This window comes from Schistocerca americana, chromosome 5, assembly GCF_021461395.2.
Source record: "Schistocerca americana isolate TAMUIC-IGC-003095 chromosome 5, iqSchAmer2.1, whole genome shotgun sequence".
Taxonomy (NCBI): Eukaryota; Metazoa; Arthropoda; class Insecta; order Orthoptera; family Acrididae; genus Schistocerca; species Schistocerca americana.
In genome coordinates, this window is record NC_060123.1 from 305,035,546 (window position 1) to 305,058,452 (window position 22,907).

The 22,907-nt window shown below is 43.7% G+C and overlaps 1 protein-coding gene across 1 annotated transcript in view; it reads right to left on the bottom strand.

Annotated features, from left to right (window-relative positions):
- Positions 1–22,907, bottom strand: part of LOC124616331 (fork head domain-containing protein FD5-like) — a 148,415-nt gene that overhangs the window by 97,923 nt on the left and 27,585 nt on the right. The window contains exons 2-4 of the mRNA XM_047144637.1: positions 10,068–10,238; positions 9,956–9,995; positions 1,402–1,861 (exon numbers count right to left, since the gene is read on the bottom strand). Coding sequence (XP_047000593.1) covers positions 1,407–1,861; positions 9,956–9,995; positions 10,068–10,238 — 666 coding nt within the window. The 3' untranslated portion in view covers positions 1,402–1,406. The remainder of the gene's footprint in view (positions 1–1,401; positions 1,862–9,955; positions 9,996–10,067; positions 10,239–22,907) is intronic.

The window sequence follows — 22,907 nt, forward strand, 5'->3', positions numbered from 1 at the left end:
TAGACAGGATTATTTAAACAATTGGGGGTTGGGGTTTACTGATATCGTGCTGTTGTTGTTGTTGTTGTTGTTGTTGTGGTCTTCAGTCCTGAGACTGGTTTGATGCAACTCTCCATGCTACCTTATCCTTTGCAAGCTTCTTGATCTCCCAGTAGTTACTGTAACCTACATCCTTCTGAATCTGCTTAGTGCATTCATCTCTTGCTCTCGGGCTAAATTTTTAAGAAATACAATCTGACTGAAGCAGATATCTGTATTAATGAGGACCTCACAAACTAGGTTTCACTGAGTGTAGTATTTGTTTTTAATTTTAACAATAATGACCACTAGCGCCGCTATATTGAGAACATGATTGTCAGTTCAATGAAATTCACCAACAGCCGTGTAACTTATGACGTTATTTTGTTTCGAAGGCTACCAGTTTCAGCATTTCCCTGTGCCATCTTCAGGCCCAATATGCATATCTCCAAATAAACGAAAATGTCATGTAGAGCCATAAATCTCTGGATGTCCTGAATTCAGTCGTTACACATAGTGCTTCAATAGCAACTAGCTGCTTTTTCGTTTATTAGGAGACATGCATGTGGGGCCTGAAGATGACATAGTGAAATGCTGAAACTGGTAGCCTTAAAAATGGAAAAATGCCGGGTGGCCAGGGCCTCCCGTCGGGTAGACAGTTCGCCTGGCGCACGTCTTTCGAGTAGACGCCATTTCGGCGACTTGCGTGTAGATGGGGATGAAATGATGATGATAAGGACAACACAACACCCAGTCCCTGAGCGAAGAAAATCTCCGACCCAGCCGGGAATCGAACCCGGGCCGTTAGGCATGACATTCCGTCGCGCTGACAACTCGGCTATCAGGAGCGGAAGCCTTGAATCTAAAATAACACCTTAAGCTACACGGCTGTTGGTGAATTTCATTGACATTGACAATTACTTAAGCAGCCGAGGGGTGGCCGAGCGGTTTTAGGCGCTACAGTCTGTAACCGCGCGACCGCTACGGTCGTAGGTTCGAATCCTACCTCGGGCATTGATGTGTGTGATGTCCTTAGCTTAGTTAGGTTTAAGTAGTTCGAAGTTCTAGGGGACTGATGACCTCAGATGTTAAGTCCCATAGTGCTCAGATCAATATGAGCCATTTTTAACCAGCCGATGTCCCCTGTGCATGATGGACCGACACAGATATTGAGAACAGGTGCTAATGGTTGATTAGGGCCCAATATGAAATCCATTCGGCTATACCCATAAGCACAATGTTATTTCCTCTTCAAACAACTATAACTAAAAAAGCTTTAAACTTAAGTCAAAGAACCAATATTAAATGTGCGTGTCCTCCGTCAAACTCGTCCTCTGTGGCTCGCGTTGAGAATAACGGCGAGTGAGTGGTGCACGGACTCACGTGTTCTAGAGCTCGGACTTGACGTGTGCGGCGAACAAGTCGGTGGAGCTGTTGGAACTGGAGTCGACGACGTCGAGGAAGGGAGTGGCCGGCGGCGCGGGCGGCGGCAGCGCGAGTCCGTGCGCCGGGGGCGGCAGCGCGTGCGGCTTGAGGGGCGGCGCCTTGGGCAGCGCCGCGGCGCCGGCGGCCGTCGTGGAGGCGGCGGCGGGCCCCAGGAGGCCGAGCGCGGCGGCGTACAGCGTGGCCGCGTGCAGGTACGAGTACGGGTAGGGGTACGACTGCGGCGCCAGCGGCGGCAGCCACACGGCCGGGGGCGGCGGGGGCGGCTGCGGGGGCGGGTGGTGCAGGCACGCCGACACGTAGGACGCCGCCACGGCCGCCGCCGCTGCGGGGCACAGCCCCGACGAGCAGCGCGACGCCCGCTCCGTCTGCAGCGTCGACAGCACCAGCCGGTTGAAATCTGTGGGCGCGGCACACCGGCTAGCGGAATAAACTAATGTACGAATTTTTGGGGATATCAAGTATTTTTTTTTCAATTTTTTCATTTGGCATAAATACACTAAACAGATCAGAAGGATGTAGGTTGCAGTAGTAACTCGGAGATATAGAGGCTTTCACAGTATAGAGTAGCAGGGAAAGCTGCATCAAACCAGTCTCTGGACTGAAGACCACAACAACAACAACAACGAAAAGGACTCTACATCGAGATCATCAATTCCTTTTCCCTTTATGAATCGAAACCTACCGGTCTCCAGGAGAGAAATAGGTGCCGTCTGAGGCAGAGAGCCAGTAGAAAAATATTTATGGAAGAAAAGAAGTTAGAAGATGATGAGCCGCAGTGAGAGTAGTGTCGGTTTGAAGTAACCAATCCACGTTCATTTTAGGGCAGGACGTCTTCTTCCACACTCGACTGGTAGCATTACAAGTCACTACTGAATATAGACTTCATGCTCAAGTCACAGAATGTTAAAAGACTAAAGTAATATAAGTAGTAAACGAAATTTAAATGTAAGAAAATGCATTGGAGTGGTGGTGTGCCGGCCGCCACTCTATCTAACAATCCATAAAACCATATAAGCTATCAGGAAGTCTTTATCTGAAAGCTACAGGATTCACCGCAAAGCAGCGAAACTGGATTGTTGTTACAGGACATGGACCACCAACAAAGAGGCGCCACAATGCCAACGAGGCAGATCTTTTCATCTGAGAATGTCACCATGAGTCAACTAGGTACAGCCGACAAATATTCGGCAGTGGATAAAAACCAGTGAAGGTGGATCACTCTAAAGATCTGAGCCACCCACAGATAGGAGCCAGAGCGCCAACAGGGTGGATCCTCTGACCTAAGAATGTCACCATGAGTCAACCACGTTTGGCCGACATGTAGTTGGCAAAGCATAACATATATCCTTCGAGAATGATATGTAGCTTGTTCGTAGCGTCCTTGTTCCAAAACCCCAAAAGCTGAACACATAGTTTCGATCGCAAGTCAGATGTCGGTGTGTTCATCTCCAAGGTTTCCATTTCGAGCTTCCTTCGCTAAAGCAGAGTAGTTTGCCTCATAATTCTATATAGTCCACTTTTTTTCACTCCTATATTTTCATCTCTGCACCGCAAGTCACCTAACGGTGTGTGGCGGAGGGCACTTCTGGTAGAGTACCTTTTCCCCTCTTCCTTGTTCCATTCGTTAATGGCACGTACGAAGAATGAGTGTCGGTAAACCTCCGTATGAGCTGTAATTGCCAGCCGCGGTGGCCGAGCGGTTCTAGGCGCTTCAGTCCGGAATCGCGCTGCTGTTACAGTCGCAGGTTCGAATCCTGCCTCGGTCATGGATGTGTATGATGTCCTTAGATTAGTTAGTTTTAAGTTGTTCTAAGTCTAGGGGACTGATGACCTCAGATATTAAATCCCATAGTGCTTAGAGCCATTTGAACCAAGCTATAATTTCATTTATGGTCATTTCGCGACTCATGTGTAAGAGGAATTAATACAAGGCAAAACTCATTCCAGAACGTACGCTCTCGAAATTTCAGCAGTGAAAATTTCCATGATACGCAGTGCCTCTCTTGTAGCTTCTGCCACCGGAGTAGGTTGAGTGTCTGCGTAACGCTCGGACACCAACTAAACGAACCGATCAAACGCGCCGCTCTTCGTTGGATCTCCCTCTCCCTCTCTCTCTCTCTCTCTTCTCATCTCAGTCTAATAACGGTTACTGAATAATGAGAAATACTCAGTAATCGGTCTTAACATATGTTTTGTAAGTCATTTCTTTCACGGTTAAAAATAATTTCCTCAAGACTCCAGCTATGACTCTCAGTCTGGTATCTACTCTTCCTACAGTTCATTTTATGTGATCATTGCACTTCTGATCGGTCCCGATGGCTACTCCTAAGTATTTTACCTTAGTTAATATTTCCATTGACTGTCACTGATATTGTAATTGAACAGTGGTGGACTTCTTCGTCTATTTATGAGCAATACATCACATTTACTTACGTTCAGAGTAACTGTCATCCGCCTCCGCGGTTAGCCGTGCGGTCTAACGCACTGCTTTCCGGGCGCGAAGGCGTGCCGGTCCCCGGTCCGAATCCGCCCGGTAGACTAGTGTCGAGGTCCGGGGTGCCGGACAGTCTGTGGATTGTTTTTAAGGCGGTTTTCCATCTGCCTCGTCGAATGCGAGCTGTTTCCCTTTTTGCCGCCTCAGTTACACTATGTAGGCGATTGCTGTGCAAACACTATCTCCACGTAGGCGTACACAATAATTACCACTGGGGGTCCACTGGGGGCCCACGGGGGGCCGCACCGCACAATAACCCTGGGCTCGGTGTGGGGCGGCGGTGGGGTGAGTGGCCTGTTGTGGGGTTGTATATCACTGAGGACTACGGCGGAGACGAGCCTCTTCGTCGTTTCTAGGTCTCCAGTTCAATACAATACAACTATCATTCCCTGCACCAACCAACTCTATAGGTCGTTGCTACTGTCTACTCGAGTTGCTACCTTCCAGCTTCGCCGGCGGACAGTCTCAAATTAGCTTCCATTAGATCATCCGTATGTACTGTAATCTGTGTTATTTCATTTTACTCGTCCCCAACGTTGTTGGAAACACTGGGCTGTCAGCGGTACCATTTGTAACCCTTCTCCAGCCACAGTGTACTAATGGACAAAAGCTCTTTCCAGCAATACGTTTTGTTCAAGTGATAGATCGTAAATTAAAAAAAAAAAAATTCAGAAGCAGTAAGAGCTGCTGATGAAATAAACTATTATTAGCTACCAGTTTTTACAAACATGGAAACGGTGCTTAATTACGGTGTCCATAAGACAGAGCTTCGAGACGCATGAGGACAAACCGAAAAACACGACGTGCCAATATGAGATCGTTTAGTGGGCCTGCAACATTCTTTTTGGAGGTCACCCTAGGCATAGTCGTTCTGACTGCGTGCGGTATGCGTTTCTTGCCTGTAACACTGTGAAGTAGGGTGGGACACTGAACACATTTGGTCGACTTTACTCGTAGTTGTTTGATTGACAATTCCGAGACCCCAAATAGACATCTCAAGATGGACCTGCATTTGAAAGTCGTACTTAGCGTCGTAACATGGCTCTCGAGCAGGTTACAGGAAGGTAGAAACGTTTAACTGCAATGCGGGTAAAGTCCACCATATGTTCAACTCTTCTTGACTTAAAGAGCCGAAGACGTTCTGACAGCAGAACGCCCTTTCAGACTTGTAGCCCCTCACTCAACCATTCCCATGAGACCGCGTACAGGTGGCTTACTCTCTATGGCGGCAAGCTGCCAGATGAATTCTTCACACACAAAGGCTACTGGGGTCCGGCGCATGATGAACTACTGAGTGGTGCTCCTAGATTTGTCGATGATCATATCAGTCAGTACCTTACGGAAATGCACCTGAAGTTATATGAGAATTCTTCAAAGAAAAAAATTCTTCTCAAGAAATACTGTTGAGAATGTTTAGAAAACCAGCCATTGTGATACACTGCAGAACGAGTCTCCAGAATGATAAGCGATGCCCATCAATGATTAACTTTTCCAGCTCCTCCTGGTACATCATTATGTCATTTTCTAACCGTCCTTCTAATTCATTTAACATCCTTCTACGCTATTATATTTTAAACTCTTACGGTTTTCGCCCAAAGATAATGAGTATGACACTCGTTGAAACTTCGCGGTATCTCAACACTGCTACTCGTCTGCACACCCGAGATCTTTTCGTTACGCTTCCAGTTAATTTTAAAGCGTCCCTCCCACTATTAATATATCAATCACATACAGTGCTGTTCAAAAGGAGAAAAATCCCGATCTGACATAGAGTTTGTCCCATATTCACAGCTCCAAAAAACTCTACCTCAGTTTCAGTAAACATTTGTTATCAGTAGAGCTCTGTTGCCGAATAAAACCCTGTTCACCTTATTAGTAATGTTCCTAATATCTTTCCTTCTTCGGCCACGCAACATTACATTGCTCTCTAGACGGCAGAATTCTTTCAGTTCTTTCACAAGTAACTCGCAAACTTTGGCACTTAGAAAATCTCTATGTTGTTGTCTGCTGTTCAAAAGTCATATGACACTAGCCCAGTTAATAGGTCGCTGTATGCACTGGAACAAAATTGCTTAAGTTGGCAGCTCATTAAGAAGGTATAAAAACGTTCCAAAACATTACATCAAGTAATAGAGTTTGGAAATGAACTCTGTGAACCTACACGCTTCACTAAGAGATAATTGCAAGAATGCTGTGCGTGCCCAACACTCTTTAGGATCTATGTAGAGAAAAAAAAAACTGTAGAGAAAAGAAACTGCGTGACATGAGTGTACCAGACTATGAAAGTACTTCCTGTAGTCTACAGTTTGTATCCGCTCTGGTAATCACAGCAGAGGATGTGCATCACACGCTACACAAATTAACGGCTAAGTGTCTGAAATGGGTTGTATTAATGATAGGAAAGAAGAGATGATACGCCGTAAGAACAGCCAATGAATGCAAAGAGGACAGAACTCGTCGCAGTTAGAAGTAACGGAAGTGACTTACGAACAAATAAAGAATTATAAAAAAGTGGTAAATTGTAGAAGTACTTAAGAGTTCAATAACAACTGAAGGTGACACCTAAGCAGAAATTGTGAACAGAGTTGATGAAGGTACATTAACAATAAGACAGTTACGTAGTTGATGTAAAGTAAAGATATAACTGAAAACACCTACAGACGAATGTGTAAAACGATAATAGTATAATGACATATGGGGCAGAAATGTGGAAACTGCTCCCACGGATAAAATTAAAATAGGAGTAATGGAAACCAAATACTCTTGTCTGTTTTGCTCTGAAGTAACAAGAAGGGATTAGAGAAGAAATCAAGAAATTGGAGAAAAAAAGGAATTGAAGCTGATTTTAAGGAGACAATTGGAACAAAACCGCTCAGGTGGAAAGGACACACAATCTTCGACAGATGTTCAAAGAAAGTAAAAGAGTGACGTGTCAAGGGAGATCAAAAAGAACATGGGTTAGGTGACATTGGAATATGGAAGTTCAAGTAGCCAAGGAAACCCAAGGATTACAAACGGTGGATTGAGAAGACTGATAAGACGGGCAACTGAGATACGGGAAATGAAACAAGTGTAACCAACTCACATAATGATGAAGGTGATGGCAATGACATTTCATGCTTCCGACCAGATGAAATTTGTGTTGCGCTTCTGGTCTTGACATTTGTATCCGTTCACATATATTCTTTTACAAATTTTTCAACACTGAAATTAAATGACGGAGATCAGAAGTCGTAAATGCTGACTTAATACTTTTAAATTAACTTTCTTTTCTTGATTCCATAGTTATTACCTCCATTATGTTTTCCTCCTTTCCTTATTTGTTATAAATTGCTCGTTTCTCTATGATATTCCCATTCTCCACAGCATTTAGAGCTTATAATCCCGGCTATTCACCAGCAATGACTTCTCCAGTTCCAGAAATACCTAAGGATGCTCTAACGTAACTGCAGAAGTCGATGATAAGGCGCAGTGAGCCTAACAAAGCTGACCGGTCACTATGTCATTCTCTGTCTGTAGTGAGGAAGTATGTAAACTGGAACAGCTAGCTTTCGTAGGTGTCGATCATCCGCTGATATCACGAGTCTATGAATTCCCAGGTCTTGTCATTCCACAAAGGAAAATTTCTCAGTCGTAATTGTATTGGAGACTGTATGCTCCATGTAGCAGAACCAGTATTTGGCTGCAAACCCCTCACTCTTCAAAGGGGTGTTATTCGAACAAAACTTGTTCTAACCATAGGGAGAAAGAATGAAAGATTCTAAGAATGAAAGCACACGTGTGGTACTTGGCTGGCCATTAAAACAACAGCATCCTGAAGGCAGCATGCAACAAACATCAAGTGGCACTAAGTGTACTACACGTAAAAGATAAGCGTATCAGCACAACCGCAAAAAGTAGACAGGATTAAAGCCATCTATCTGTATTCTGTATATAAGAAAAAAGCCCATAGGAATGTTGGTTATGTGCGCCTGGTCAAAGAAGCAGAAACGTCTATCAGCACGTATCGTAGCCTAGGGAGACTGCGGTTTATAGATATCGATATTGCTACACTCGCTGATTGTTTTCTAATACTCTGACACACATATGGAATCGATGTGTTCAGGAGAACCAAAAGCAAAACCATAGGGAACTTCGAAGGCCGCACGCGACTTGCGCCTGAAAGGACAGAGGTATGGTTCACTTAATCGTGCAGGATCGTACAGCCACGTCATATATCCAATGTCAGGAAATGGATTTGTTTGCAAACTGAGGAGTATCCACAAGGTCAGTGTCATGATATCTGGAACACTACTGACTGGCAGCATAATAATCATTGTTGTGGTTACCCTTGACGCGGTAGCAGTGAGGGGTGCGCCAACGGTGCTGCGCTCAACGACAGCACTGGACTTCGGAGTGGCAGCAGTCCCGGTTCTACTTATGGCATCATGATGGCCGCATCCATATGTGGGGATCCGACAAGATCAGACAAAGAATTAACAATAGATTCTAATCTCAACAAAACTACCAATAAATGTTTACGTTTTGAAGAAAAAACGCCTGCCAGATTGCATTCGTTATTGTCATATGGGCCCATTATTATCATACGGGGCAAGCACCTGGTGTGATGATGTGAAATGTCATTTGGGTACACGAGTAATCACCTATGATTTCCGTATCCGGTAACCTGGAGAGCTGCCGTTACATTCGTGGCATCATTCAGTCAGTGGCTGCGCCTTTTCTCCGAGACCTCTTTGACGTTATCTTCAACAAGATAATGCAATATCGTATGCCACCCGTTGTAATGGGACATCCTCCTCTAGCAGTACTTTTCCTCCACAGTAGTTGTCGAGACCAGTATTATTTTTCGAATTTTGGACAGGTCAGTATTTCTATTATTTTCGATGATACAGTCGATATCTACTGTATTAGCTCTGAATGTACAGTTAAAAATATTTATTAGAAAAATTTCAAATTACGAATTATTTTCCACACTTAAAATACCTATTATTATTTGCGCGATCTAGTACTGTTTACTATGTTTATTTCTGGATTCATTTATGAAATAATAATCGAAATTAACAGAAATTCGTGTGTCAAGAAAAATTGTAAACCCTTTGGATGTGGATATTGCCGATGAGTGAAATAGTAGTAAGCATGTCTCTTATGTGACGAGACGAATTTTTGTATTTTGGTCGAACAATGTAATTTCAGCTTTCTTAATGTGACAACATATATTAACGTAGCAACAAAAATTCTGCAACAATAATCTTCAAATTTATTTACATCAATTCAACCATGAGGACCTAAAATGTGAGAATTTAGCTTCAAGAATCAGATCCCCAGACAAGAAGAACTGGAGCCAACTCTACACGAAAAGCTAAGTAAAATAGAAAGTCTGTTGTAAGCTTAGCTCCTCTCATTTTTCATAGTAGACTTTGTTTACTGCGGGCAACAGCTGGAATCAGAAAGGCGGGGGTAGATTACACTGTACTGTTGGGCAAATTAGAAACAGATGGTTTTCGACTGTTGCTCTTGTCAGCACGTACTCTGGATCTCTCACCCATTGAAAAGAGCCATTATCTTGTCATGGATTTGTTCTCACCACCATTTGGGAGTCGCTTCATATAATGAACTCTGACATAGAGTTGAAGCAATATAGAATACCCAAGATCGGTTCATCTTGATGTCCATCCGATTGGAGCCTTGTATCAGCCACAAATGGTGGGATATCATCCAAATAGGGCAATGCAACACCGGAGTCTGTACTTTTGCAAATTTTGAACTTGTACTTCAAGATCAGAGTTGGTAATTGTGGGCATCAAATGGTGCTTTAATGTCACAGACAGTTCTAAATAATCGAACACTCCTGTGGCAATGGATTGTTTGAACCTGTGAAGTCTCATCCCGATTTGAATTTCGGAGACCTCAAGTTCTCCTTGTAAGTAAAATTCCGTTAGTAAGTATTAATTTAATGGCAATCATTGTAAGTCCGTAAGACACGAGGAAGGCACGCACCTAGAGGTGTGGGCATGACGGGCAGCGCGGGCGGCGGCAGCTGCGGAGGCTGAGAGTGCGTGGGCGGTATCGGTTGCGGCTGCGGCTGAGGAGGTGGCTGCAGCGCGGGCACGGGGGCGGCTGGGGGCGGCGCGTCCTGCTGGATGATGCTGTCGATGCTGAACGACTTGGGGGGCGCCGCCAGCGCCCGCGGCAGCGTGGTGGCCGGCGCGCCGCCCGCGCCCACCGGGTGCAGCGAGGACGCCATGCTCGCCAGCCCCGCCTCCAGGGCCTCCTTCTCCACCTGTTCGCACGTAATCACACCACAAGTACTGACTGATAACGTGCATATTACAAGTCAGCCGGACAGCCGCGACAACTCACTCTCCAACACACACAAACTGTACACACTCACATACAAATATATCAGGTTGGTGCACAAATTCGTAGCTGTTTTCCGTAAGCTTAATAACCACACTATATACACAAAACAGGAACTTTAGTCATCAACAATATATGCTCCTCGAATATTTGCAAAGGACTGCTCACTCTATGTAAATTTTCGACCCCGCGACAGTAGAAATCACATTGTTTTGGGGCGAAGAACACGTCGAGCTATTTTCGGAGTGGGTTTTCATCCGGAAAGGAAGTTCCTTGAAGATTATTCGCTAGAGAGCGGAAAAGCTCAAAATCTGAGGGCGCAAGATCAGATGTAAAAGGTGAGTGTGGAAAGTCGTACCAATGCGACTCCGTTGTTGTGGATTAGCATCACTTGGAAAAACTGGTAGAAGCCTCCCTCGGGGAAGATCAGTTTGGATTCCGTAGAAATATTGGAACACGTGAGGCAATACTGACCTTACGTCTTATCTTAGAAGCTAGATTGAGAAAAGGCAAACCTACGTTTCTAGCATTTGTAGACTTAGAGAAAGCTTTTGACATTGCTGACTCGAATACTCTCTTTCAAATTCTAAAGGTGGTAGGGGTAAAATACAGGGAGCGAAAGGCTATTTACAATTTGTACAGAAACCAGACGGCAGTTATAAGAGTCGAGGGACATGAAAGAGAAGCAGTGGTTGGGAAGGGAGTGAGACAGGATTGTAGCCTCTCCCCAATGTTATTCAATCTGTATATTGAGCAAGCAGTAAAGGAAACAAAAGAAAAATTCGGAGTAGGTATTAAAATCCATTCATAAGAAATAAAAACTTTGAGGTTCGCCGACGGCATTGTAATTCTGTCAGAGGCAGCAAAGGACTTGAAAGAGCACTTGAACGGAATCGACAGTGTCTTGAAAGGAGGGTATAAGATGAATATCAACAAAAGCAAAACGAGGATAATGGAATGTAGTCGAATTAAGTCGCGTGATGGTGAGGGAATTAGATTAGGAAATGAGACACTTAAAGTAGTAAAGGAGTTTAGCTATTTGGGGAGAAAAATAATTGATGACGGTCGAAGTAGAGAGCATATAAAATGTAGACTGGCAATGGCAAGGAAAGCATTTCTGAAGAAGAGAAATTTGTTAACATCGAGTATAGATTTAAGTGTCAGGAAGTCGTTTCTGAGAGTATTTGTATGGAGTGTAGCCATGTATGGAAGTGAAACATGGACAATAAATAGTTTGGACAAGAAGAGAATAGAAGCTTTTGAAATGTGGTGCTACAGAAGAATGCTGAAGATTAGATCGGTCGATCACATAACTAATGACGAAGTATTGAATAGAATTGGGGAGAAGAGGAGTTTGTGGCACAACTTGACAAAAAGAAGGGACCGGTTAGTAGGACATGTTCTGATGCATCAAGGTATCACAAATTTAGCACTGGAGGGCAGCGTGGAGGGTAAAAATCGTAGAGGGAGACCTAGGGATGAATACACTAAGCAGATTCAGAAGGATGTGGGCTGCAGTCCGTACTGGGAAATGAAGCAGCTTGCACAGGATAGAGTAGCATGGAGACATCAAACCAGTCTCAGGACTGAAGACCACAACAACAACAGCATCACTTCAAGCAGTCTTCCTGGGATTTATTCTTGGATTGCATCTCCAACACATCTCAGTGGTTGACAGGAAACGTCAGTAGTTATGGTTACACCTTGGGGAAGCAATTCGTAGTACACCACGCCGTAACTGTTCCACTAGATACATAACGTTCCCTTTTGTGTATGCGCGCAGGCGTTTGTACGGAGAGTTGCTGCTTTGTTTGGGCTCAACCATTCCTTTGTTTGCCTTCCATTAGCATAAAGACACCATTTCTCGTCATTCAGAGACGTTCATATGGCCACCCGCAAATTCCTGTGATTTTGGCCGAGAGCATGCAGTACCCATACACCCGATTTTTGAATCTTCCTTTGCATGAAAACGTACGATGGTGGGATGATTATAGTTCATCACACATGCCAGTTCTAGAGTATACTGACGCGGATCATTGTGGATTGATGCGTTCAAAGGAGCTTCATGAATCACCGAACGTCGTCCTGAACATGGAGAACGATCCTCTTCAACACGAGGAAACAATTTTCATGCCGTTCTCTGCCCAGTGGCATTATCCCCACACACGGCGCAAATGATTTTGGGTGCTCCATTGCTGTCACTCCTCTACTGAATGCAAACAGAAGAATATGTCGTAAATGTTCCGATTTATCCACTTGACCCTCAGTTCTGCAGGGTCCAAAGCTCCACTCGCTATCTGCAAATGACAAAATGACAACATGTAATCTCAAGTAGCAACAGTGAACTACAATGAGAATGGATAAATAAACACATAGCAAATGGAATACCAACGCTGCTGTCTTATGCACCAACCCAATACATGCACTATCTGACCAAAAGTACCCGGAAACCATCTATGTAATGCGGAATTGACCACTATGTGTCATGAGAGACCATCCCGGTAGTATCAAAGGAGACGGTGAGCATTATGTTGACAGTACAGAAACAGTAAGGACAGAACGGGTCCGCTAGGACAGCTCAGTGTCTTCGAATGAATAATCACTCAGAGACAATTCAGGTCTTCAAAAGCTACCCGAGTCGATTGTTGGTGTTGTGACTGTGCATTGGAAACGCAAAGGGAGAACCACAGTTAAACTATGACCACGCCGTTTACGTGTACTGACGGACAGGATTTGTGGAGCATTGTGGAGGGTGGTTGTAAAAAAACTGCTTGAAATCCGTGGACGGCATCACTCGTGAATTTCAAAGTGCTACTACCAGTCCAGCTAGAAAAATGACTGTATGTACGGATCAAAAAAGAATGGGGTACAATGTCGAGCAACTCTTCATAAGCCACACCCTTCGGTAATCAGTGCTATGCGAGGCTTGAGATGGTGTAATGAAGGACGCCACTGGAGAGTGAATGACTGGAAAATAGTAATCTGGAGCGATGAATTACGCTATAGATGGCAGCGACGTAAGGGTTTGGGTTTGGGTAATGCCTGGAGAACGTTACCTATGACAGGTGTAGTGCAAACATCGAAGTATGGAAGAGCTGGTGTGACACTATCGTGATGTTTTTCGCGATCATGCTGTGGCCCCATTGTTCTGCCAAAGGAAAGGTTGACTGCTTACAGTGATTTGTATGAGCATGAAAAAGCACAGTCATAACCGAAACACGAGGTCACTCTTATATGGTATCCTAACTGTGCCCACGCACAAAACAAAAACTTTTACAAACTCCTTCACAGTTGCCGCTGTCCGCCTCTGGAACAAACTGCCCCTTACCTTGCGCAAAATTCAATCACCCCCTGCATTTAAGAAGAAGTTGAAGCTTTTCCTACGATCATCCTCATAACGTTTTCCACAAAATTAATGCACAGGGCCAATGCTCTCCTCTGTCAAATGGCAAAGCTAGTGTCTCCTATCTTGCTCCTTTCTCTTCTTCCTCTTCATCTATCTCTATTAGCCATGCAGTCTTCTTTTCCTTTATATTTCCTTATTTATGTATCATCATGTCTCTATTCTTCTCCTCCCTTCACCACCAGTCTCCCTCATACTCCCTGCTGCTAGCACTCCTATCTAAAATCTGTCTCTTTCATAATGTCTAATTATAACAGTACTTATCATCTACGAACATAAACTCTATATGTATGTATTTTTCCAAGTGTGCCTTTGTAATTGTTTATTTCACTTTTTCTACTAGATGTAGTTTAACATGCCTACTAAAATATATGAATGTAAAATAAGTGGAATGCCTGGTTAGATGTAAGAGAGGGCCTGATGGCCCTAATCTTGCCAGGTTAAATAAATAAATAAATAACGTAGCATCCATGAGTGAATAGTTTGTGGACAGTAACCTTACTGAAATGCACAAATCTGCGCAGAGTGCCCACCTCAATTCCATGAGACTCCTTTGCGATGAGATAGAACGTTGACTTCCTTCTACACCACAGCGTCCAAAATTACTATCTTCCCTGGTTCCGACTCTTGAGGAACATTCCTCCCTAGACATTCAGATACCTAACTGAAAGTACACTCAACGAACTTCAAGCCGTCGTAAAGGCGAAACTCAACTGTCTTCAGTGGGGGAGGGGGGGGGGGGGGTGGCCAGGGAGGGGGAGCACTGTGCCTAATATGATCGGTAATCGGTGGCAAAAATCTGAAAATTTGTGGTAAGGTCTTACGGGACCAAGCTGCTCAGGTCATCGGTCTCTAAGCTTATGCACTACTTAATCTAATTTAAACTAACTTGCACTAATGACGACACACGCACACACACACCCGTGTCCGAGGGAAGATTCGTACCTCCGACAGGGGGAGCCGCGCGGACCGTGACAAGGCGTCTCAGAACACACGACTACAGGGCGCGGCTGATCGATAGCAACACAATTACGCTGCACATGTTGAGCAACTCATTTGCGTTGTAAGGTTAGTAGTTTATTGTTGGTACTCATGGAAAGTAATGTGAGCGTTATACATTGAAGCGCCAAAGACACTGGTATAGGCATGAATATTCAAATACAGAGATGTGTAAACAGACAGAATACGGTGCTGAGGTCGGCAACGCCTATATAAGACAACAAGTGTCTGCGCACTTGTTTGATCGCTTATTCGGCTACAGTGGCAGTTTATCAACATTTAACTGGGCTTGAACTTGGTGTTACAGTCGAGTATGAGCGATTGGACACAGAATCTCTGAGGTAGCGATGAAGTTAAGATTTTCCCGTACGACCATTTCAAGATTGTACCGTGAATATAGGAATCCGGTAAAACATCAGATCTGCGACATCGCTGTGGCCGGAAGAAGATTCTGCAATAACGAACCAACGATTACTGAAGTGAATCGTTCAACGTGACAGAAATGCAACCCTTCCGCAAATTGCTACAGATTTCAATGCTGGGCCTTCAACGAGTGTCAGCGTGCGAACCATTCAACGAAACATCATCGATATGGGCTTTCGGAGCCGAAGACCTACTCGTGCACCCTTGATGACTGAACAACACAAAGCTTTACGCCTCACCTGGGCCTGTCAACACTGACATTAGAGCCTTGATGACTGGAAACATTATCCTGGTCGGGCGAGTCTCGTTTCAAATTGTATCGAGCGGATGGACGTGTACGCGTATGGAGACAACCTCATGAATCCATGGACCCTGCTTGTCAGCAAGGGCTGTTCAAGCTGGTGAAAACTCTGTAATGGTGTAGGGCGTGTGCAGTTGGAGTGATATGGGACATCTAATATCTTTAGATACTACTCTGACATGGGACACGTAGGTAAGCATCCTGTCTGACCACCTCCATTTATTCATGTCCATTGTGCATTCCCAGGGACTTGGGCAATTCCAGCAGGACAATGTGACTCCCCACACGTCCAGAATTGCTACAGAGTGGCTACAGGAACACTTTTCTGAGTTTAATCACTTCCGCTGTTCACCAAACTCCCCAGACATGAACATTATTGAGTATATCTGGGATGCCTTGCAACGTGCTGTTCAGAAGAGAACTCCAGCCCCTCGTGCTCTTACGGATTTAGGGACAACACTGCGGGATTCATGGCGTCAGTTCCTTCCAGCACTAATTCAGACATTAGTCGAATCCATGTGAATCATATAAAGAGGAATTGGACAACTGAAAAGATTTGAGGTAAAGTGTTTCTAAACTGCTTGCGAGTTATCGTGGTGTGTATGAATATCAGAAAATTTTAGTGGAATCTCTCTTTATTGGTTTCAGTTAGTTATTTTTATTGTTCAAACGAGAATAAGTAAAGTTTTAATTCACATGGCTTGCACTCAGGAGTTACAGATTGTAACACTCCTTCACCATTTCAGTAAATAGTTTTCACAGAGTAGTATTTGACATGAAGTATGTTGTAAAGAAGATTTTATAGGCAGACAATGAGCCGGTTTTTTTTTCAACAGAGTTTTTGGAAGCTCGTTTTTTCTCCAGTCATTTATCAAATTTCAAATTACAGCACCGTCTTTTCACAAAGGATTTTATTTTCTGATTGTGTATGTCGCCGCATTTCACGGTGAGAACACAGCTGCACATGAAGTAAAGCATGATCTGTTTAGAATAGTTGCACGTCCTTGCATTTCACTTGCGCAAGGCTTTTTCTTTCCTATTTAGCTCACTTGCTGCTGCACTACCAAGTTTCTGTTGCCACAGGTAAGCCGTACGAAACTTGTTAGGACCAGTTTTACGGTACAGTTATATTTCAGTTAGCTGTGTTTTCAGAATTCGTTATCAGACTAGTGTCAGAAGCATTCAGTTCAGCTTTAATTCCTACGCAGATCATTCTGTTTTCACTGTACAGTGTTACATTTTCGTGTCCATTATTCTTTGTTTAAAAGTTTGTCATGTAGACTGCGCACTTATTCACAGGAAGTTTGTAAAGAAACATTTTAGTGGTTCATTTCTTCAAAATTCAGTCAGTAATTTTACATAGCTTTTTCATTCTATTAACTTCATGTTTTGGAATTTAAAGTCACGTATTGTGACGTGACGCATTGTCGCGTTGCTCATTGTACCGCACAATATAGTTTCACGGGATAGCTTGTTTAGTCAACAGTTTTGTTTCTCTGATTACTATCTTATTTAAAAACACGGTTAGAGAGTTTTAGTTTTGGCGATTCATTTTTAATGTACTCAACGACCTTCTTGTAACAATTACACTGAGGTGATAAAAGTCATGGGATAGCAATATACAGATGGCGGTAGTATCGCGTACACAAGCTACAAAAGGGCAATGCGTTGGCGGAGCTGTCACTTGTGTTCAAGTGAAAATTAACAAACTTTGAATACGGAATGATAGTTGGAGAAAACACATGGGACATTCCATTTCTAAAATCGTTAGGGAATTCAATATTCCGAGGTCCACAGCGTCAAGAATGTGCAGAGAATACCCAATTTCAGGCATTACTTCTCACCACGGACAACGCCGTGGCCGACGGCCTACACTGTCAGTGCTAACAGACAAGCTACTCAACGTGAAATAACCGCAGAAATCAATGTGAAACGTACGACGAACGTATCCGTTAGGACAGTGCGGTGAAATTTGGCGTTAATGGCCTGTGGCAGCAGACGAGCGACGCGATTGCCTTTGCCAACAGCACGACATTGTCAGCAGCGCCTCTCCTGGATTAGTCACCGTATCGGTTGGACCCTAGACGGCCTGGTCAGATGAGTCCCGATTTCAGCTGGTAAGAGCCTAGGGTAGGACTAGAGTGTGGCGCAGACCCCACCCAGCCATGGACCCAAGTTGTCAACAAAGCACTGTGCAATCTGGTGGTGAATCCATGAAGGTGAGGACTCTGTTTACATTTAGTGGACTTCGTGCTCCGTCCAACTGAACCGATCATTGATTAGAAATGATTATGATCGCAACCGCTCATGAACTTCATATCCCCCAACACAACAGATCTTTTATGGATAACAATGCTCCATGTCAACCGGACATAACTATTCACAATTGATTTGAAGAGCATCCTGGACATTTCGAGTGAAAGATTTCCCCCGTCCCCAGATCCCCCGATACGAATCCCAAATATTTCTGCATGGGATTTCCAACGACATGTGCAGTCCGCTTCATGTCGCGTTGCTGCACTACTGCTAGAAAAGGAGATCCGACAAGATATTAGGTTGTATCGCACGATTTTTGTTACAGCTGTGTATATATGCTCACTATTTACGCCCTTTGTAATAAAAGTATTATTCAATCGGCTAACTTCTAATTGCTGCACTCTACAAATTCAGCTTAGTTTAACTGTGTTTAATCTGTTTAATCTTGTTATGTTTGTTGTTGTGAGTTGTGCATATTTGGAATGAGAATTTGTATATAATGTTCTACGTGCAAGCATTTATTATTGTTCTCGGCGCTCAGGCAGTTAAACTAGACACCAGTTATTTCGACTGACAACAATTCAGTTATAAGACAACGCACTATTGGGGCTAAAATAACACTGTCTATGTTCAACTGTACTATATGATACAGACGCACTAGTAAAAATGATAACTTACAGTAAGCTGAATTCATTTCGGAATCTTTTATTAAAATCAAATAATAATCAAAGTTGTTACGGAGTAAGCTCAAGCGCCGGCACGCCAGTCGGGAATGATAATGTAGCGAAGGCTGTGAGAACAGGTCAGCCAATAGAACGCTTACCGACCCCTCTCCAGGACGACAACGCGACAGCAGCGGCCTCTATGCGAAGAGGACGTAATCGCCGCGCCCGACTGGTCACGGTCGGTCGAACAGTAGCATCAGCATTACGTAGTTGTATAGCAGCAACTTAGGAATTATATACACTGAAGAACGTTCATTAGTTTGCATGTTGCCCTTTGCTTGCGACACATATATGTAATTCTCAAAGTTAAGTATTGTCATTTACTTTTCGTAATAAAACTGATTAACACGATTTGTTTGAATTGTTTGTCTAGTGAACCGAAAAAGCGTGTTACCTAGATATCCCATCTTTGAAGACTAGGCTGGATTTAACGATGGTGGTAGGCCTAATTAGGTGTACATATCCGTGACTGTATACAGGGTGAAAAGTATTTAAACCGACAAACTCTGGGAGGTTGTAGGGGACATCAAAACAAATACTTTTCCCTAATGTCATTTTTTCCTGTGAGGATTATTTAAACCGGTGGAGGCCGTATTACGTTCTTCAGTTGTTAGAGGCCGTATTACGATCTTCAGTTGTTGGAGGGCGTATTACGCTCCTCAGTTGTAGGCTTCTGCTGTCCACCAGTGTAGTAGTGCATTGTCTCTGTTTACTAATGAAGCGATACACCTGGAGTAAGTATACTGATATGGCTGGTGCGTACTACGTAGCGCACCACAACGGACGAGCTGCACAGCGGGTTCATCAACAACAATATCCTAATCGTCGTATCCCGCATCATACGACCTTTGCTGCTGTGTACCAACGTCTGCCTGAGACCGGGTCATTTAGCAGATTACCTGTACAGGGACGCCGCCGCACGGTAAGAACGCTGCAATTTGAGGAAGCTGTCTTGCAGCATGTGGATCGGGATCCTTCAATCAGCACTCGTGCAATTGCACGTAACATTGGGACGAATCAGATGAATGTAATAACAGTCCTTCGAGAGCAATTGTTACGTCCATTTAACTTACAGCATGTCCACAATCTGGAACCAGTTGATTATCCACCCAGACCACAGTTTTCGCAGTGATACCTGGAACAGTGTGAAATGCATCCTACTTTTCCATCCTCTGTTGTTTACCGATGTAGCTAGGTTCGGGAGTGATGGAGTCTTCAACATGCACAATTCGCATGTTTGGAATGAGGATAACCCACATGTCACAGTTGCTAGCGCTCATCAAGTGCGGTTCTTCGTTAATGCGTGGATCTGTGTTGTTGGGAACTGTTTAATTGGGCCATATCTGCTACCTAGGCCATTAAATGGCAGGCACTATTACAATTTTCTCGCCAGAGCATTGCCAGAATTGCTGGAAGACGTCCCGCTCCCTACAAGACAATGCATGTGGTTCCAACATGACGGGGCGCCGACACATTTCAGTTGTTGTGTGGGTCGATTCCTGGACCGACGGTTCCCAGAAACGTGGATTGGCAGAGGCGGTCCTGTACCACGGCCAGCTCGATCGCCAGATATATCCCCTCTGGACTTTCTTGTGTGGGGGAGATGCGCAACCTTGTTTACACAACCCCTGTTGCACTAGTAGAGGATCTGATTGCCCGGATAGTAGCAGCAGCAGGAACGATTCAGGATACTCCTGGGGTTTTTGCCCGTGTCAGACAGAACATGATCCGACGGTGTAACCTTTGTTTACGTGTCAATGGAGGCATTTTTGAAAATCTACTGTAATTGAAATTGGGTTGTGTTAATGTGTTGTCGCTTGGTCATAAAAAAATGGAAAAGTGTTTGTTGGTTTAATCAATTTGCCAACAGAGAAATCTTCCTCTACCTGTTTAAATACTCATCATAAGAAAAACTGACATTAGGGAAAAATATTTGTTTTGATGACCGCTTCAACCTCCCAGAGTTTGTCAGTTTAAATACTTTTCACCCTGTATACAGGAAAGAGTCGTTGAAAATCATGGCGATACCTGCAGTGCGGACAGGTAAAGATACTGATCCCTTATGTCGTTTACGCTGTGAAGAAGATGTGGGCGAGACTGATTAAGTAAAGAAGTATTTAGAAGACGATGTTCGCCGTCTTTGTGCGATGCGTTGTACACACAAGTTTCTGTCAATGTCTACAGTCCTTCGCATACTTCCATGCCAGTAAATCATTATTATACTTCCTTCTTTTTATGTTTATTTTATCTCACCTGCGGTTGAATGACTGGAAAGTAACCTGTGCGCGGCACATAAATCACTGCTGCAGCTGTATATTTTTAATGATGAATGTGACATTTGCAGAGGTTGTCGTTTGTTCCGTGTATGACGAACACCTCAGTAACTCCAAGGCTGTGGGAGCAAAAAGACACCGAGGCTTACAAATTACTTCACAGTCCTGCGATCTTATCTTTTTTTTCTCTCTTGAAGTGGTGCTTTCCTTACAACAGTAACAACCACCACCAGTAATAAATCACATGAGTCTGGTCGCATATAAATGTCCGGTAAAGCTGCACGTCTCACTCATCTACTGTTGGCACTTTTGCACTGTACTTTTTTTTAATTCTTGCTATTTACTATGAATAAACAAAAGCAACAGAAAACATTTGCCAATCTGCAGCCACACACCATTCATTTATGGATCAGTTGATGCTGACGTAAAATTTGCACACGCGCGTTCCAATGAAATTTGCATAAGAAAGGAGCTACACTGCTGACCAAGAACTTTCAGCACCACTTAATCTCGCAGAGGGAATGAACCTCATGTCAAATTGACTAATGGTGGAAAAAAAGAAATAAAAATCTTTCATAATAATGCGTCCAAACTACTACGACATAATTGGTACCTTACAAAACTACAATGAGCTGAAATTAGAGTTTCTACATATGACACCAATTTTTTTTTAAATTATAGCCTACCAGCGTGTTTCTATTGACATTCGCAGACTATTGGCTTTTTTGGTTTTGTGTCAACCTGACGCACTCGTTTGCCGAATGAATACAAGTTTTTAAACTGGAATTTTTTACGAAGTCTTCAGGCATGTTTAGAGTCAGCTCAAGAGGGGTGCTCATTTGGCAGTCAGTGTTTGCGGAATGCAGAAATGGTTCAAATGGCTCTGAGCACTATGGGACTTAACTTCTAAGGTCATCAGTCCCCTAGACTTAGAACTACTTAAACCTAAGGACATCATACACATACATGCCCGAGGCAGGATTCGAACCTGCGACCGTAGCAGACGCTCGGCCCCGGACTGAAGTGCCTAGAACCGCTCGACCATCGCGGCCGGCAAATGAAATAGTCCGACATCAGTACGACACACATGTCCACTACACGAGCTCATTGCAAACAGTACGGATATCTCCCCTTTTCAGCAGGGGTCGTGGGATGGATACGAATACGTAAGGGCTTGACAGCATTCGATTATAGAACTATGTAAAAGTTTCAACCCTGCGTAGTACTGCCATTACAGAAACCGAAACTCTCCTCTTAATGAATAAACAGGCGTCCTAAAACGCCGATTTTATGGAACTTGTTTTGTTCATCCACGCTAAACATTGGAGGCAATGACGTGCAGATTGATGTCATAGTCTTTCACTTCCTGATGGAATTCGACATAATGGAGGAAAGATGGAAGATTAACGTTTAACAACACGTCGAAAACACGGTCAACAGAGACGGAGCACAGACTCATCCCTGAATTTGTCTTAATCGATATAGGAAAATCATGGAAAACCTAAATTTGGGTGAATGAACGTTGTTTTAATCGTTTCCTCTCACGGTAACGTTCTATACAGTTTCTCACTTTCGCCTCTAGCACAAAATATGAATTTACTGAATATTGCACTGTCTTCCCAGCTGGTACAACTCGACATTTCGTTTTCACGTATAAGGTATCGTGAGGTGTGTAGGTTAATAACCGTACGAAGTATTGTACAGCGTTTATTGTTCACGATATACGTAAAAGATCTGAGTGATAAATTGGGCAGCTCCATAAGGCTGTTGCGGATAATGTGTCCATAAGTAGAAAAGTCTCAACATCACAAAACTCTAACGAAATCAAGGAAAACGTCCAAATAATCGCCACTTGGTGTAGCTTCTAGCAGACCTTCTCCGACATAAATAAATCCATACATACTGCAAAAATGGATGTATGTTTGTACGTAAGTTCGACATCTCCTCCTAAACTACGAGTATTTAATCGATTTGAACCAAACTTGGAACACATATCACTTACAGTGTGGAAAGAAGTGCTGTGGGGGGTAGGAACCACTTACCTAGGATAGGGGTGGAGGTGAAAAATATGTATAGCTCACGACGCGACAATATCCAGACTTCATTAATCCAGTATTTGAGAATGAGGGCGCTTAGTCACTTGCAAGAAACCTTTCACATAGTTTCAAACCCTCGTGAAACCTTTTCTGGGTGATGCCCCCTAACAAAATAT